The sequence below is a fragment of the Artemia franciscana genome, chromosome 7 (genome assembly GCF_032884065.1).
Source record: "Artemia franciscana chromosome 7, ASM3288406v1, whole genome shotgun sequence".
NCBI classification, from domain to species: Eukaryota; Metazoa; Arthropoda; class Branchiopoda; order Anostraca; family Artemiidae; genus Artemia; species Artemia franciscana.
In genome coordinates this window covers 17,505,955-17,522,077 of record NC_088869.1, presented here as the reverse complement: position 1 = coordinate 17,522,077, position 16,123 = coordinate 17,505,955, and the positions used below count along the sequence as shown (strand labels likewise).

The 16,123-nt window shown below is 35.5% G+C and overlaps 1 protein-coding gene across 8 annotated transcripts in view; it reads left to right on the top strand.

The window, feature by feature from the left end:
• LOC136028917 (uncharacterized) overlaps positions 1 to 16,123 on the top strand; it is a 166,321-nt gene that overhangs the window by 53,554 nt on the left and 96,644 nt on the right. For all 8 annotated transcript variants that reach the window (XR_010617920.1, XR_010617919.1, XR_010617918.1 and 5 more), the window contains one exon: positions 10,073 to 10,144. Coding sequence is in view for 4 of the 8 variants with exons in the window: in XM_065706888.1 (XP_065562960.1) it covers positions 10,073 to 10,137 (65 nt within the window). In the remaining 4 variants the exon portion in view is untranslated. The remainder of the gene's footprint in view (positions 1 to 10,072; positions 10,145 to 16,123) is intronic.

Here is a 16,123-nt window from a genome sequence, read left to right as displayed (position 1 = left end):
ATTTGTGCAGCTCCCTGACAGGCCTACTAATTTTCATCGTCCTAGCACGTCCAGAAGAACTAAACTCGCCAAAGCACTGAACCCCACAACCTAACTCCCCCAAAGAGAGTGGATCAGGTCCGGTTACGTCAATTACGTATCTATGACATTTTTAAGCGTTTTCCAAGATTTCCGGTTCCCCCCTCCAACTCCCCTCAATGTCAACAGATCTGGTCGGGATTTGAAAGAAGAGCTCTGAGACATGGGTTCCTTCTAATTATCAAATTTCATTAAGATCCGGTCACCCATTCGTAAGTTAAAAACACCTCAATTTTTCAAATTTTTCCAAATTAACAACCCCCAGCTCTCCCAAAGAGAACGAATCCGTACCAATTATGTCAACCTCGTATCTATAACTTGTCCTTATTCTTCCCATCAAGTTTCATCCCGATCTCTCCACTCTAAGCGTTTTCCAAGATTTCCGGTTTCCAAGATTTCTGTTTCCCCCCCTCCAACCCTCTATGTCCCTGGACCCGATTCGAAATGAAAATGGAGCATCTGAGATATAAGATTCTTCTATATATCAAGTTTCATTAAGATCCGATCACCCATTCGTAAGATTTTCACGTTTTCCAAGGATTGTGGTTTCCCCCTGCAACTCCCTTCAATGTCACTGGATCTGGTCGGGATTTAAAATGAGAGTTCTAAAGCACAAGATCCTTCTACATATCAAATTTAATTAAGATCTGAACACCCGTTCGTAAGTTACAAATACCTCATTGTTTCTAATTTTTCCGAATTACCCCCCCCCCCCACCCAAACTCCACCAAAGAGAACGGATCCGGTCCGGTTGTGTCAGTCACCTATCTTGAACTTGTGCTTATTCTTTCCACCAAGTTTCATCCTGATCTCTCCGCTTTAAGCGTTTTCCAAGATTTCCAGTCCCCCCCCCCCTAGTGACACTGGATCCAGTCGGGATGTAAAACAAGAGATCTGAGTTTCGAGGTCTTTCTAAATATAAAATTTCATTAAGATACGATCACCTTTTCGTAAGTTAAAAATACCTCTTTTTTTCCTATTTTTTTGAATTAACCCTCCCCCCCCCCCAACTCCCCCAAAGAAAGCAGATCCGTTCCGGTTATGTCAATCCCGTATCTAGAATGTGTGCTTATTTTTCCCACCAATTTTAATCCCGATCTCTATACTCTAAGCGTTTTCCAAGATTTTAGGTTCCCCCTCCCCAAATTCCTCTTCACCGGATCTGGTCGGAATTTAAAATAAGAGATCTGAGACATGATATCCTTCCAAACATCAAATTTTCATAAGATCTGATCATTCCGTAAGTTAAATGTACCTCATTTTTTTTCAAAATTAACCCCCCCCCCCAACTCCCCCGAAGAGAGTGGATCCGTTCCAGCTATGTCAATCTCGTATCTAGGACTTACGATTATTTTTACCACCAAGTTTCATCCCGATCCCTCTACTCTAAGCGTTTTTCAAGATTTTAGGTTCCCACCTACAACTCCCCCCAATGTCACCGGATCTGGTCGGGATTTAAAATAAGAACTCTGAGACACAATATCCTTCCACACATCAAATTTCATTAAGATCCCATCACCCGTTCGTAAGTTAAAAATACTTCATTTTTCTATTTTTCCGAATTAACTGGCGAATTAATCTCTCTCCGAATTAACTTTTAGGGGTGTAACAAGAAAAATAGAACAAAGAGACAGAAATAAATAAAAGACATTTGAAGCTAGGTTTTAATTACAGTTAATAAAGCATTATCTAGTCGCTATTTCTTTTTAACAATAATGTTTTAATAAACAGTGTCAACTTTGACGAAATATCAGAAGTTACTTATCAAAATTTCACTTTTCGTAACAACGGAGCGCATTTTTCCACTTTTTAAAGAGAGAGAGAGAAGAGAAGCTTTGTTATTTTCACAACAATAAAATCAATTAACAAACACAGTCACTCCTAGAAGGTTAAATATCCTGTGCGTCAGGCGTGTCAGGCGCCTAAATATTTCGGCGAACGTTTATAATGGCTAGTGCTGTCAGCCTAGAGTCCTGTCGGTCTAGAGCTGTTCGTTAGTATTTCCTCATCTATTCATCCTAAAATATTCAAATAAAGACCAAAATCGTCAGAAAAATATGAACTCCAATAAAGATGCATGTAGATATATGTGCTTAAAACTAAGTATATGAGTAAAAATGCTTCTTAAAAAATGAATAATTACTTGTTTGTTATTTTTGTGTTTCATAGGTATAGATTGGTGATTTAAATTCTCAGGGTTTCAAGCTGAGGCAGATTTCTATTTTTTTTTTTTTTAATCTTGAGATTTCCAGATATTCAATGTAAACGTTTAAATCTCGACATGTTTGTTGAGCACAAAAATATAAATTTGAAACATCGGCTCCGATTTAGCATTAAGTAATAGAATTGTCCTGTAACAATTTTGGTTTATAAACAACCAATCATGGAAAGATGATTGGATGGCCTGTATCAAAATAAGTATAAAATTCCTCAGCGGTATATATAGCAGTTTATAAAATTTTATAAACGAACATATGCAACCCCTATACAAAAACTCATAAAATATATTTTGTGACTGGTTGGTATTGGGAAGGTGAGAAACACTGAAATAATATTTTAGTTGCTATCCATTTCCGTGGACAATTCGAGTAGAGTTAATTTTCACTTTTTTTTCAACATTTCATTAATAAACGTTTGAAAAAATCGATGCCATTCCTCTGACTCAAACTGAGAAGTCAGAGACCCATCTATTCTGGTTAGAAAAAAAGATGAACACATAATTATTTGCCTTCTTTTATAAGCAATTTTTCGAAAATATATTTTCTGAAAATGACTACTCCGACCTTTGAAGGAGTATTTCGACTCATATATTTAGTTTTAAGTGTGCACTTATACGAACTTTTATTAAAGTTCAGGTATTTTTAAAGAGTTTGGTCTTTCTTTTAATGTTTTAGGATGAACAGAGGAGGTGATGTGCCATAATATGCAGAGCTTTAACTAGATGAAAATAAGCTGTAAAGTGGCCACCATTTGCTAAGCGAAATCCAAAACATAAATTAATAATATGTCTGCTCTTCTCATATATTTACTTTCTATTATAGCCTAATTACCTTCAAAACAATAGTGTTGTTAAAACCACCCCGCTTCGCAAAAAAAAAACTCAAATTTTATGACAGCCAAAAAAAGTAATGATATCAATTTGTTTGTCTCTGTGCCATAGCAAGACTCGAAAACAAGTTTTTGGCAGTAAAAAGAAGTTTAAATATTAAGTTAAAAACCAATTAAAAAAAATAACTTTCGTCCCAATCCCAACCGAAGCAAGCAGTCCCAATCCTAAATCCACTTAGAGGGTGTGCCCCCCGCCTGGATCCGCCACTGGGCCACTTTACTGCCTATTTTCATCTAATTACATCTTTGCGTTATATGACACATCACCTCCTCTGTTCATCCTAAAACATTGAAATAAAGGTTAAACTCTTCAGAGCTTTAATAAAGGTTCGTATAAGTTTATATTCTTAAAACTATACGAGTCGAAATACAACCGTCGGAGTAATCATTTAAGAAGAATATATTTCCGAAAAATTGCTTATACAAGAAGGCAAATAATTATGTGTTTATTTTTTTTTAACTGGCTAGTATAGATGGGTCTCTGAATTCTCAGTTTGAATCAGTGGAATGACGTCCATTTTTTTTCAAACATGTGCTAATAAAATGTTGATAAAAAGTGGAAATTTACCCAACTTGAGTTAACCACAGAAACGGAATGCAACAACAATATTACTTCAGAATTTCTCACCTTCTCAATACCAACCAGTCATAAAATATAGTAATGTTTTTTATAGGCGTTGCATACATTTGTCCATAAAATTGTATAAACTGCTGTATATAGGCCTACCACTGAGGATTTTTATACTTATTTTGATATATACCATCCAATCATATTTCCACGATTAGCTGTTTATAATCAAAATTTTACTGGACAATTCTCTTACTTAATGCTAAACCTGAGTTAAATTTCAAATTTATATTTTTGTGCTCGATAGGACATATCGAGATTTAAACTTTGAATTGAATATCTGGAAATCTCAAGATTAAAAAGAAGTTAATTAGAAATCTACCACAGCTTGAAACCCTGATAATTTAGATCACCAGTTTTGGGTATTGGGGCTCAAAAGAGCTCCATTTTGCAGCATTTTACTTTTCATGCTATAAAGCTGTGCTAAGACGGTGCATATGCAATTGTCTGTTTATTTCTTGGGGAGGGGACACGTGAAAAAAAAGAAGAAAACGGGCATGTTATATAAAAATCTTCGAGAGAATATTAAAAAAATCCTTATAATCGTGAAAAGTCGGGAAAGGGCTACCTGGACACATCTGTGGATACGTACCTGCCACTAGGTCTGGAATTTAGAAATTAAGTGAGCCCTGTTAAAAAATTTCTAAAAAGGAGTATATCCAGCCTGTGGCTCGATATGCTACCTCTGGAAAATAAAATCTAGTATTTTAAGTCTTAAGGTTTTTATTCATTGTGGGGTAGTGTCCGTTCTAGTCGAAATCTTTTACTTTGTTGTTAAATTGTCTGAATTGGCTTATGCAATTTATTCTTCATGAGTAACTCAAAGTTTGATAAAGGCTACATATTTGGAATCTGTATTAAAAGTAGAACCTTTTTTCCGAAAAAAAATTCAAAAATGTGCTTAGAAAAATGAATCTTTTTGTATGTAATTGTTTTCTACTTTGTAGGCTTATATAAAATCGACACAAAGAGTTGAACAGTATGACCGATGTTTAAAGATACGGATGTTTGTCTGTAATTTTAAAAACCTGGAAGTTTTGACAAAGTAAGAATATATCAAATTCCATAAAAAAACTCTAATATCCAATGCCCGTTTCCTTGGTATGATATTAGTTTTCTGTTCAAATTTTAGTATCACTGAAAAACAGCTTATAAGAATTTTTTTCCAAATATATCTAAAATTGTTGGGCTAAGTTAGATCTTTATTTACTCAAATAAGACAAAGTGAATAATGTTTATCTATTTAATTCGTTTATGGAGAGTATTTTGATATGTGATTGACATAGAACAAACTTTTGTTCCACTTTTGGTTTTTGCTCTAACTCAAGAGATGACCAACGTTGACCTGTTCAATCAGTTCATGGCAAAGAGTATTTTTCCTTTTCAGTCCGACAGAGAGTATTGTTCGAGAATTTTAATTAAACTATGACTGAATTGTCACTAAATTGTAACCATAGATCAAGTTTTTTTTATTTTCCGTGTTTTTTTATGATTTTTTTTTTGTAAAATTATTAGGTTTTTTCTTTTAGTTTTTCCTGCCAATTAAATGTCTGGCGTGAATTCGTTGACTACATTGGTATATAAAAAAAACTTTAATTCTGAGTTCTGTACACTTATTCTTGTTTTGAATGCTGTCTAATCTGTAACTGTGCTCCTGGCGAAAACTGGAATTTCTCCCGTATTTATTTCAAATTTAATGCGAACTAACTGCGAACCTGGAACGGTTTATTAAGTAATGCCATATTACAAATTATAATGGTTGTTAAAATATAAGTAATTTTTAGTCAGTAATGAGTAAAATATGAGAAATATGAGTGTTAATGCAATAATACTGATTAATTCTCATAACTTTCATCATTTGCTTTCATTTTTTACAATTTGACGATGATTGTGTATAAGTTAGTACATAAAGATGTTAGTTAACTGTATTCAGAAAAATTTAATACTAGGTTAATTTTTGATCGTTCCAGCTGTCATTTCGCTCTTGCCTGGAACAAAAATTTAATTCCTATTAGATATTATTAAGTTTTATCGAATGTAGTATACACCCGGTATCAAAAAGTAAACAATTTCTATCTTGTGTATATTTTATATTTAGCCTTAGTGCGCAAAATGATAACGAACTCCTATTCATCCTTCAAATTTCAAAGGTTCCACATGTTTCCATGCAAAGAATGATTTCAACGTTGGCCAATTTTGTCTTGGAATTCTTCTAGTATGAAATACCATACGCAAATGGGATATAGTCATCAAACAGATCCAGCATTTCACAAAAAGAAATAGCTCTGGTAATATGTACGTCACAGAATCGGCGCGCTTCTCTCTCCCGTTTCTGCCGATCGATTTCCAATAGTTCCTTGGTCCTTCACTGGTATGCTCCTAACAAGTATTTCAAAATTTCCGGTCAAATCGATTCTATAAGCTCAACATGCAATGACGTCAAATACAGCTGGTCTTGGCACAAAGCTATATTGATTTTCAATATAGTTGTTGGCTAAATTCTCTGACAGGGAATTCCAACAACCACCAGAAGTTTGCCAAGGGCGTAACGGGAGCTGTCGCAGAACTGGAAAAGAGCGTGACATTTAGCTGGGTCATTATAGGGGATTTGTCTTGGTGATTGATTCAAATGTACTAATTCCAATCAGTTATGAAAACCTTAGAATGGCAGAGATAGTGGCGTCAACTTATAAGATTTAGGTGGGGGTGGGGGGGGGTAGAATGTATTTTTCAAAATCTAGGGGGGGGGGGGGCAATTTTATTTTTTCGATTTTCTTTTCAACTAAAATGCCAAAAAAAAACATTTTTCATTAAAAAACCACAAAAGATATTTTTGCAAAATCTATCGGGGCAGATGCCCCTTCTGCCTGCCCCCAGTTGGCGCTATTGGGCAGATATTACGGTACATAAAAGAGGCTACTTTTTCGCGAAGTGCTCATGATTTTATTTCACGGAGATGAGGTTGATTGGTTGAACATCTTTTGAAAGGTGTTAAGATATACACATTTACGTTCTATCTTAAAAAAGAATTGAAAGTTTTGACAAAACAAGAATTTTTTGATCTTTGAAGGGGTTCATGTCTTCAACCTCTCCCCCTTCCAGGGTGCCCCTTTGTTTCATGACTGTAGTTTTTATATATACATGTAAAACAATGGCGTAATTTCGTCAGAATATGGGGGGAGAAGACAAATTCGGAGCCGATTTTTCCAAGTCAATTGAAAATGACACTGAAAAATGAGCTATGTAGTACCATAAAGGCAAAGCTGTGTTACAGAAAACTGATCTGCTTCTGTGGAGGTTTGAATTATGTAGATCCATATTTGTTTTGACAAGATTTTTGAAGACGCTACATTTTGAGCGGGGGTGGGTCGGCAAATTGTGGTCTGGGTGGCAGTTACCCCCATGTCCCATAGCAAATTACACCCTTGATGTAACGAGGACAACAGAGGACAACAAACAGCCAGTGAAAAAGTTGAAAAATTATGCAAATATTTCGGTCAAGACCTCCGCTTGACCGTCCTCAGTGCAGAATAAAACTGATAAAAATATAAAAAACCAAACATTAAAACAAAACACAGAACTGAAATAGGATGACCCTTTCTTAGTAATGATGAAAAGAAACCATTAATAAGAGCCTTAGACCTTAGTTCCTCCAGAGCCATCGGTGGCGCGTAGGGTGTCGACAAAGCCTCTCCATTCGTCCCACATTGATGCAGCAGTGATTACGTCTTCTCATTCAGGTAGAATTAGGTACCAGCCGTCCTCAGATCTCGGTCATATGTTCGTCTCAATGTATTTTTGGGGTGGCCTCGCTTTCTTCTACTGTCTGGCTTCCGCTCATAGGTTGTTCGAGGAAGATGACTCTCTTCCATACGAAGAACGTGTCTCAGGTATGTCCACTGCCTTCTTTTCAGCAACTCAATAACTGAAGGTTGACCTGATTTTTCTGCGTATTTCTGCATTTGTAATTTTTGTTGCCAGCTTGTATTGAAGATTCTTCTAAGGCTCATATTTTCAAATACGATGATCCTTTTTTTCAAGATGGGTGTTTATTTTCGAACATTCACTTGCGTAAAGGAGAATTGAGAGTACATTCCTGTTGAAGAGTCGAAGCTTCAGTCTCATTGAATGTTTGTCACTTCTCCAAATAGGCTTCAATCTATTGAAGGCGCCTATAGCTTGTCTAACTCTACGTTTATTCTCGGTCAAAGTCTCTCCATCACAGTCAATCCAGCTACAATCCAGCTAATATTCATCTTGTTTTTGCAATGGACAACAAGTGGCGAGCTTGTGATGGCCATGCTTTTCGATTTGTCAATGTTTATCTGTAGCCCGACATTCTCTGCATTTTTGGTGATAGTGTCAAGTAGCGGCTACAACCGTTCTTTAGACCCTTCGAGAAGGACAACGTTTATCAATTTCATCAGTTTTATTCTGCACTGAGGACGGTCAAGCGGAGGTCTTAACCAAAATATTTGCATAATTTTTCAACTTTTTCACTGGCTATTTATTGTCCTCGTTTTCTTCCTTTATTCGCGATTTTATGTTTTATCGTGATTAGCTAGCGTGGTCTCAGAAATTATTTATGTAAAATAACAAATTTGTCAATGTTAGTCTTTCTTTTCGTTGAATTTGCAGCTAAACTGTTCAAATTATTGTTCATTTTTGTACAAAAAAAGAAAAAATTAACCTTGTGAATTAAAATAGACTGTACAACTTAGAAAACGATATAAAACTGAGTATCCCTTTTTTTGTCCTCCTTCCACTAAATCTAGAGCTAAATTATTCGCGGTTGAAGCATGGAAGCTTATGGGGAATAGTTTAGGAACCATTAGAATTGACATAACCTAAAAATTTCCAGAAAGACGAAAAGTTTGAAAATTTGGAAATATGACGTTTTGATAGCAAGCGTATGAGGGTCGAAAATCCGAGCAGCCAGAGGTATTGAGTGGACGGTGGTGACTCGAGGCTACATACGCGAAGGCCCAATCCCCTTATTAATAAGAGCTAAATCCCCTAGTGAATCGAGAGAAGGGACAAATAGCCAAAGAAGCCCAATATTTTGAGAATTCTTTGAAGGTTGCTAAAGTAGAAGGTTGAAGCATGCGGTTGAAGCATGGAAGCTTATGGGGAATAGTTTAGGAACCATTAGAATTGACATAACCTAAAAATTTCCAGAGAGACGAAAAGTTTGAAAATTTGGAAATATGACGTTTTGATAGCAAGCGTATGAGGGTCGAAAATCCGAGCAGCCAGAGGTATTGAGTGGACGGTGGTGACTCGAGGCTACATAAGCGAAGGCCCAATCCCCTTATTAATAAGAGCTAAATCCCCTAGTGAATCGAGAGAAGGGACAAATAGCCAAAGAAGCCCAATATTTTGAGAATTTTTTGAAGGTTGCTAAAGTAGAAGCCTTAAATGAGGTGGAAAAGAAAATGAATTCTTTCCAGTGTGTCAACCCCAGGTGGCTTAACGCTGCGACGAGATTCTAGCATTAGTAGAAGGCTAAGGCCTTGCAGCGAGGATGTAAAAGTACAATTTCCAGAAAAAAGAAAGTAAATGCAAACAGTGCAGTCTTTTTAACTTTTTCTTTTACTCTTTATTTGTCTCGACAAAGTTTTAGTCTCAAGTTCCTACCTATGGGGTAAATTTCAATTTGCTTCCTGTTTTCAAGACAAGTGGACCTATAATTAGTTAGGACATATAGTGGACCTATAAGTAAAGCTGTGGCAGGTTTGGGAAACATTTATGCTAGGGTTTAAGACGCCAAGTCCTATGGACCTGCGGCAGACTGCCCACCCTTCTGCTCCTGCCTAGTTAACAAAAAGTTAACAGTTAAAGGCAAATCAATGTACGGATTTGGAACCTAAGTGGGATGAATTTAGTAGTTATTGTTATTGTTTGTATTAGGGTTATCCTTGTTAATCCGGCAGTTTTGGTAGTCGAATTTTGCCATAACCAAATTTTGTAATAAAATGAAGGTCATGTCTAGGGTTGCTTATTTATAAAGCTGTGCATATAGTTTATTTTAAGGTAATGATTTGAATGGCAATTCTTATTATATTTTTTTTATATTATTTCAAAATTGGATTGTGACTGGAAATATCAAAGAAAATTTTCATATAATTTTGATTATGTGTTCAATTTTTCGTCTTCTATCTCTCTCCCTCTCTTTTATTTCTCTCCAAGAGACGAGAAAGAAAGAAATTATCTTTAGAGTTTGTGTATAATATGAAGTAGAAAAATGGTCTATTACAGATCGTCAGTCCAGAAGAATATGCAAGATTATAGTTTCAAGACTCCACTTGTTGATGCTTTATTAATTATCAAGTAAGTTAGTTTATATTGCTTTCTGCTACTACTACTTATACTAACAACAACTCACCGCAGAATCAAGCAGCCTGAGGCCAACACAGCTACACAAGTTCCTCCTTCTCCATCCTAATCTTTTCACAGCCTTCCTCTTTACACCCTCCCGGGAAGTTCCCATTTCCCTTAAATATTTCTTTACAACGCCAACCCGCCCAAACAGTGGACAACCTGCTTTTGACTTTTGACCTAGACGGTTGGCCGAAAGGACAATCTTTGGCAAAGTTTATCCTTCATCCACAGCATGTGCCATAGCCATCTCAATCTTTCTCTCATTATATACCTAGAAAGTGGGATTAAACCACACTTTTCGTGGAGCCTACTGTTTGAAATACGGTAAGTCAATCGACGTTACTCAAAGTAATCCGTAGGCAATTTCTCTGGAAAACATTTACCAAATTTTCCTCCATTTTTGTGCAATTGCATAATTGCACTATTGTATAATTATGGGGGTTGACATGCCTTATATACCTAAAGAAATAGTTGCTGGACCGTTCTATTATGTTGAACAAAATGGCTGTCTAAAATTTTTGACTGGTTGTGTTTGGAAAATGAATGGGCTTAAGAGAAGGGCTATTTAACCTCCATTCTCTTGTCACTTTTAAAACCGGCACCAAAACTTTTAATTTTGAATTGAATTAGCTCCTTTAAAACTTTCAGTGATATTTCTAGCTATTATAGTGGTGCTGCCTGTGAAATTGCTTGTTCTTCAGATAGTGCTTTGTCGCCTTTTTGAAAGTCCACATGCTCATAGTTTGTTTTGATTTAGTTCAACGTCTGCCTAAATATTCCTTAAAAGCTTCACCTTAATACCCTTAGCAGTTGCAATTAGTAGTTAGCAGTATGCAGTAGCAATAGTTGTGGCAACATTAGTATCAGTATGCGCATTGCACCTTTAGTTTCTTTAATAACCTTTTCAACACACGCTGAAAGTTTCAGCTTAATAAATACCATCAACCATTCCTGAAGCATATCTGATGCGTCCGCTTGACAACCTATGTGGGCATAGTGGGTTTCGATTTAGTTTTATATAATCTCTGTGTATCCAAAATTTTTGCCTTAATATCCTTAGTTTTAATAGTATTAGCAGTAGTAGTAGCTTCAATATTAATTGTAGTAGCGTAAGCTTTGGTGGCAGTAGTAGTAATAGAAGCAGTAGCAATTGTAACAGTAGCAATAGTATGAGTAGAAGCAGTAGCAATTGTAACAGTAGCAATAGTATGAGTAGAAGCAGTAGCATTAGGATGGAAATATTTTCTTTTGATTAGTTCAACATCCCTCACAACAAGGTCTATTAGTTTCAACTTCACACACCAAACTGTTTTTAAGATATTGCTGTTACACCCTTTTGACAACCTGCATACATAGGGCTTGTTCTGATTCTGTTCATCTTCGCCCTTCAAAATTTCTTTTAGGCGTAGTTGTAATAGTAGTCGCAGTAGTAGTATTATCTACAAGTAGTATTATCCAAAGTCAGCCTTGAATACATAATTTTCAGCCTTTTTAACTGCATAGACCAAAATGGATATCTCAAAATTTTGATTTGGATGTATTTGGGGAAATGGTGGGTGTGGAAGGGGGGTTAGTTGCCCTCCTATCACTTTTGACTATTAAAAAGAGCACTAGCCCTTTCAATTTTTAATCGAACGAGCCCTTTTCGGAGTTTCTACGACACCTCCTTCGATACGAAGTGCCCTGGTCTAAAACCAAAAGAAAATAATTATAATACATTGTACCCACATCACTCTTTTCTTAGGTAGCGCTGCCTATGGTACTACCGAGGTATGAGAAGCTGTCCACTTGATTGATCTTTTTGTTACCCGTCACCTTTCATATTTACTTATTCCTAGCCTTAGCGACTTAGTCTTCTTGACATTAATTTTCAAACCTATTCTAGCACCCTGGATTCGCAAAATCTTTAGAAGTACGTTCATTTTCCTCGTACTTTCATCTAGAAGGCTTAAATCATCAACAGTCTAAATCCAAGAAAGTTTTCGTCTTCATTTGATTCCCTGTTCTCCCTTTGTCTTTCCTGCGCTGCTTAAGACAAAGTCCATAAAAATGATCAATATAAATGGGGATAGAACACAATCCTGCTTAACTCATGATTTAATACGAAACCAGCTTACCCCCTTTCCTACCTTAACGGACGCAGTGTTATTCTCCTATATAGCATTAATCACTTTAATATTTGTCTGGTATAACGTACAAGAATTGAACCTTTGCTAAAGCACTTTAATTTGCTGAATCGAACGCTTGTTCAAATCCATAAAATACATGACAATACATTGGTTTAATCATATTTTTTTTTGTTTAATACATTGTTTTCCTCATTATTGCTCATTATTCCAATATGAGGAATAAGTGTATTTGATGACTCAGGCACTTCTCAATTGTTAACCTAAGAGTGAAAATTCGGTTGATACATCCTCTACCGGTCCTATATATATCATTTTTGAATGGCTCTAAAGGATCTTTATCCTTTTTTTGTCCGTGTTTATATTTTGTTATAATATTAACAGGTACTGATAACGTGGCAAATGAGTTTTTGAAATGTGGTGCTGACAAAGTTTGTGATAAAGTACTGAAAGTTATGAAAATTTTTGATAAAGGGAAAGTGACTAGTGATTCTAGGAAAACTATAGTCAAGCCTGTATTTTAGGGAGGTAATAAGAGTGAGTGTGGTAATTCTAGAAACCTTAGTTTGATTTCCGTAGGAAGCAAATTATTTAGTATGGTGGTACTTTTTAGACTTACAGATCCTGTAGATAAAGTTTTAGGAGAACCACGTGGTTTTTGGGGTTTCTTTGTGTTTACCAAAGTGGGGTTTCTTTGTTTCTTTGTGTTTTGATTATTGATTGTGAAGTTTCTGGATCGCCAGACCCTTTAATCCTCACTGTTTTGACCCGCTATACTGTACCCCCCCCCGCCTTAATTTGCAAATATACAGCCCAAATTTGTTTCTAAAGTAACGAAGAAACTATTTATGGATTTTCGCCTACAAAAAACCTGCGTGAAGTCAGTACGTTAAAATTCTTAGCCAAGTGGTCACAGATCTTGCAGCGTGTACTTTATAGAAAGTAATATTAACTTTGTTGGTGCCACATGAGCCGGCTGCAAATGTAAAAAATAGTAATATGAAAATAAATGGAATTTATTATGGAAATCTGGCATCATTTATGCTTGGACCATTGATCCCCGCTTTACCAGGCAAGTGCATGTGCTGCTAGATTGTGATAACATATCAGAGATGATAAAATCCGTCCAAACGTTTAGGAATCTCAAAATCTTCAAACTTTCTGGTATATTTTAGCGTGACTCCTGACTTTTTCGAATTTGGCCTTCTCCAGACATTTTACATGTAAAAAAATAGGTCCAATAATAGAATCAATGAACTTTCCCATATTATGGAAGTGCCAGACCAGTAGAATTTAATGGCATATTTAGACATGATGATATACAGCCAAGCGATTAGGGATCTCAAAATTTTGTCACAGTTTCTAATAACATTTAAGGTAATATCAGATTTTTATCCCCTTTTCCGTCTTGCTTAAAAGAATTATTGTATACATATAAAATTTGCGTCTCAACGGTCACAAACCTTGTAGCACTTATTTTCTCGAAAACTTGGTAACTTCGTTAATTATAAAATTGTATAAAATTAAAATCAATTTAAGTGAAACATTTGTTTTATTATTTCAATGCTAAAAATTGTTATCTTTCCACACGGCAAACATCAGCCAAAAGTGCAATTGCCAGTCCATTTGTAAAGAACCAGAAATTCTTGTTTCACTTTTTTCTGGTTTTTCTTACGAAACACAGAACCTCTTTTTTCTTAGCTATAGGAGCTTATGCTGCATCTAGTCCAAGCTTATAGGCAAATTAGACAACCATGATACGAGTATATTGACATAAATGTTGGACAGGAAAGTAACAATATGAATGTTTTTTTCCAATTCGGTAAAGTGTTAAAATGTTTTTCCAACTCGGTAGAATAATTGCTGGCAAAAGATTCTCATTGTTAGGATTTCATTGATTGGTTGTGTAATTATATTTGCGTTGATTAAAATGATTTGTAAGAAATTAAATAAAAAAAACAAGTTTTTTTTTAACGGAAAGTAAGGAGCGACATTAAAACTTAAAACGAACAGAAATTACTTCGTATGTGAAAGGGGCTGCTTCCTCATCAACGCCCCGCTCTTTACGTTAAAGTTTGACTCTTTCTCTTAACTCTACTTTTTAAAACAGTAAAAATCTTTAGCGTAAAGAGCGGGGTCTTGATGAGGAAGCAGCCCCTTTCACATATGAAGTAATTTCTGTTCGTTTTAAGTTTTAATGTCGCTCCTTACTTTCCATTAAAAAAACTTGTTTTTTTTTAATTTAATCTACATTAAGTCAACTAGGAGTAATAATATTCTCTCTAGGTTTAGGCCTCACGCTATTTTGTTACTTCCATCTTTTTGCTCACGCACTTTTCAAGGCCCTTCTTTTTATATGTTCGGGGGTCGTAATCCACTCATTGGGCGTACAAGACATACGTCGAATAGGAGGGGTATCCAAGATACTTCCTTACACTAGCTACATCATTTTAGTGTGCTCTTTAAGATTAATGGGATTTCCATTCTTATCTGGTTTCTTTTCAAAAGACTTAATTATCGAATCTTCAGAGGACCTGGGTATATTAATTCCTAGCGTACTCATATTGGGTTCATGTTTGCTAACGAGAACCTACTCTTCCCGAATCGCAATAATATGCAATTGGGCCTTAGGTAATCAAATGTGTGCAAAATAGACTGGGAGTTTCACTAAAAACGAAAGAATAGCTAGCAAGAAAATTGTCTTGTCTCTAAAATTTCCCCAAAATTGCAAGAAGGAAGTCGAGTAGGCACTCGTATGAGTGATAATGATGAAAAGCAGAGGTAGAGAGGATAGTAGGGTGTAAAATAAAAAATAGTAGGAAGCGGGGAGACGTTCCGGCTGGTAACCTCAACCGAGAATTAAAATAATTGTGGGAATTAATGAACATTCGAAAAAGACGTAAAATAGAATGAATGACTGCGTGGTAAAAGTTAATCATAAAAGGATAAACAAACTTAAGAGGATAATTCTATAGCTTAATGGCCAACTTGGCTTCAATCTAATAACTATTAAGAAGAAAATTCCTGAAGTTAGAGCTAGCAAGACGCTCCCCCACTAAGTGAAATTCTGATATTAACTTATATATTAATGTTAGGTATATTAGGCTTGAGGTGAAGAACCACTTATTCATTTAGAAACTGCACTTGATCCGATCCTGATGAACGTACTAAAGATACCAGTACCGATAGTCCTAAAGCTCCTTCGCAAACTGTGATTCTGAGAAAAATGAATGCATTAATTATTCTCATGTAGTTCGAATATACTAATAATCTGAACAATAAAAGAATAAGGAATTCTAGTCTCAACAAAGTTACTAGGAGGTGCTTATTTCTTGAAGAAAAGATTAATAATCCCAGAAAGAGAGACAAATAAATTATTATGATCGACTGAGTAATTAAAAAATAATGTCGGTCTTGTAAGCCTAATTTAGAGAAGTCTCTCGGTCTTCAAAAGAGTTATTAACATCTTTAACTTCCAAAGTTAATATTTTTATTAAACTACCTTTTGATATGCTAGGATCTATTGTTGTTGTTTCCATGTTTATGCTTCTAATGAATCATCCTCTTGCTTTTACACTCTCGTTATTCATTCAGACTTTATTGATTTGTATCAAACAGTTCGTGGTAACGAACTGTAGTAAGGAGCGACCCGGCTCAATAGTAACCAAAACTCTAAAAAATTGAATTTTGATATCAATAGCTACATCAAAAGAATCGCATTTTAATGCTGATTTCAAATATATAAGTTTCATCAAGTTTAGTCTTACCCATCAAAAGTTACGAGCCTGAGAAAATTTGCCTT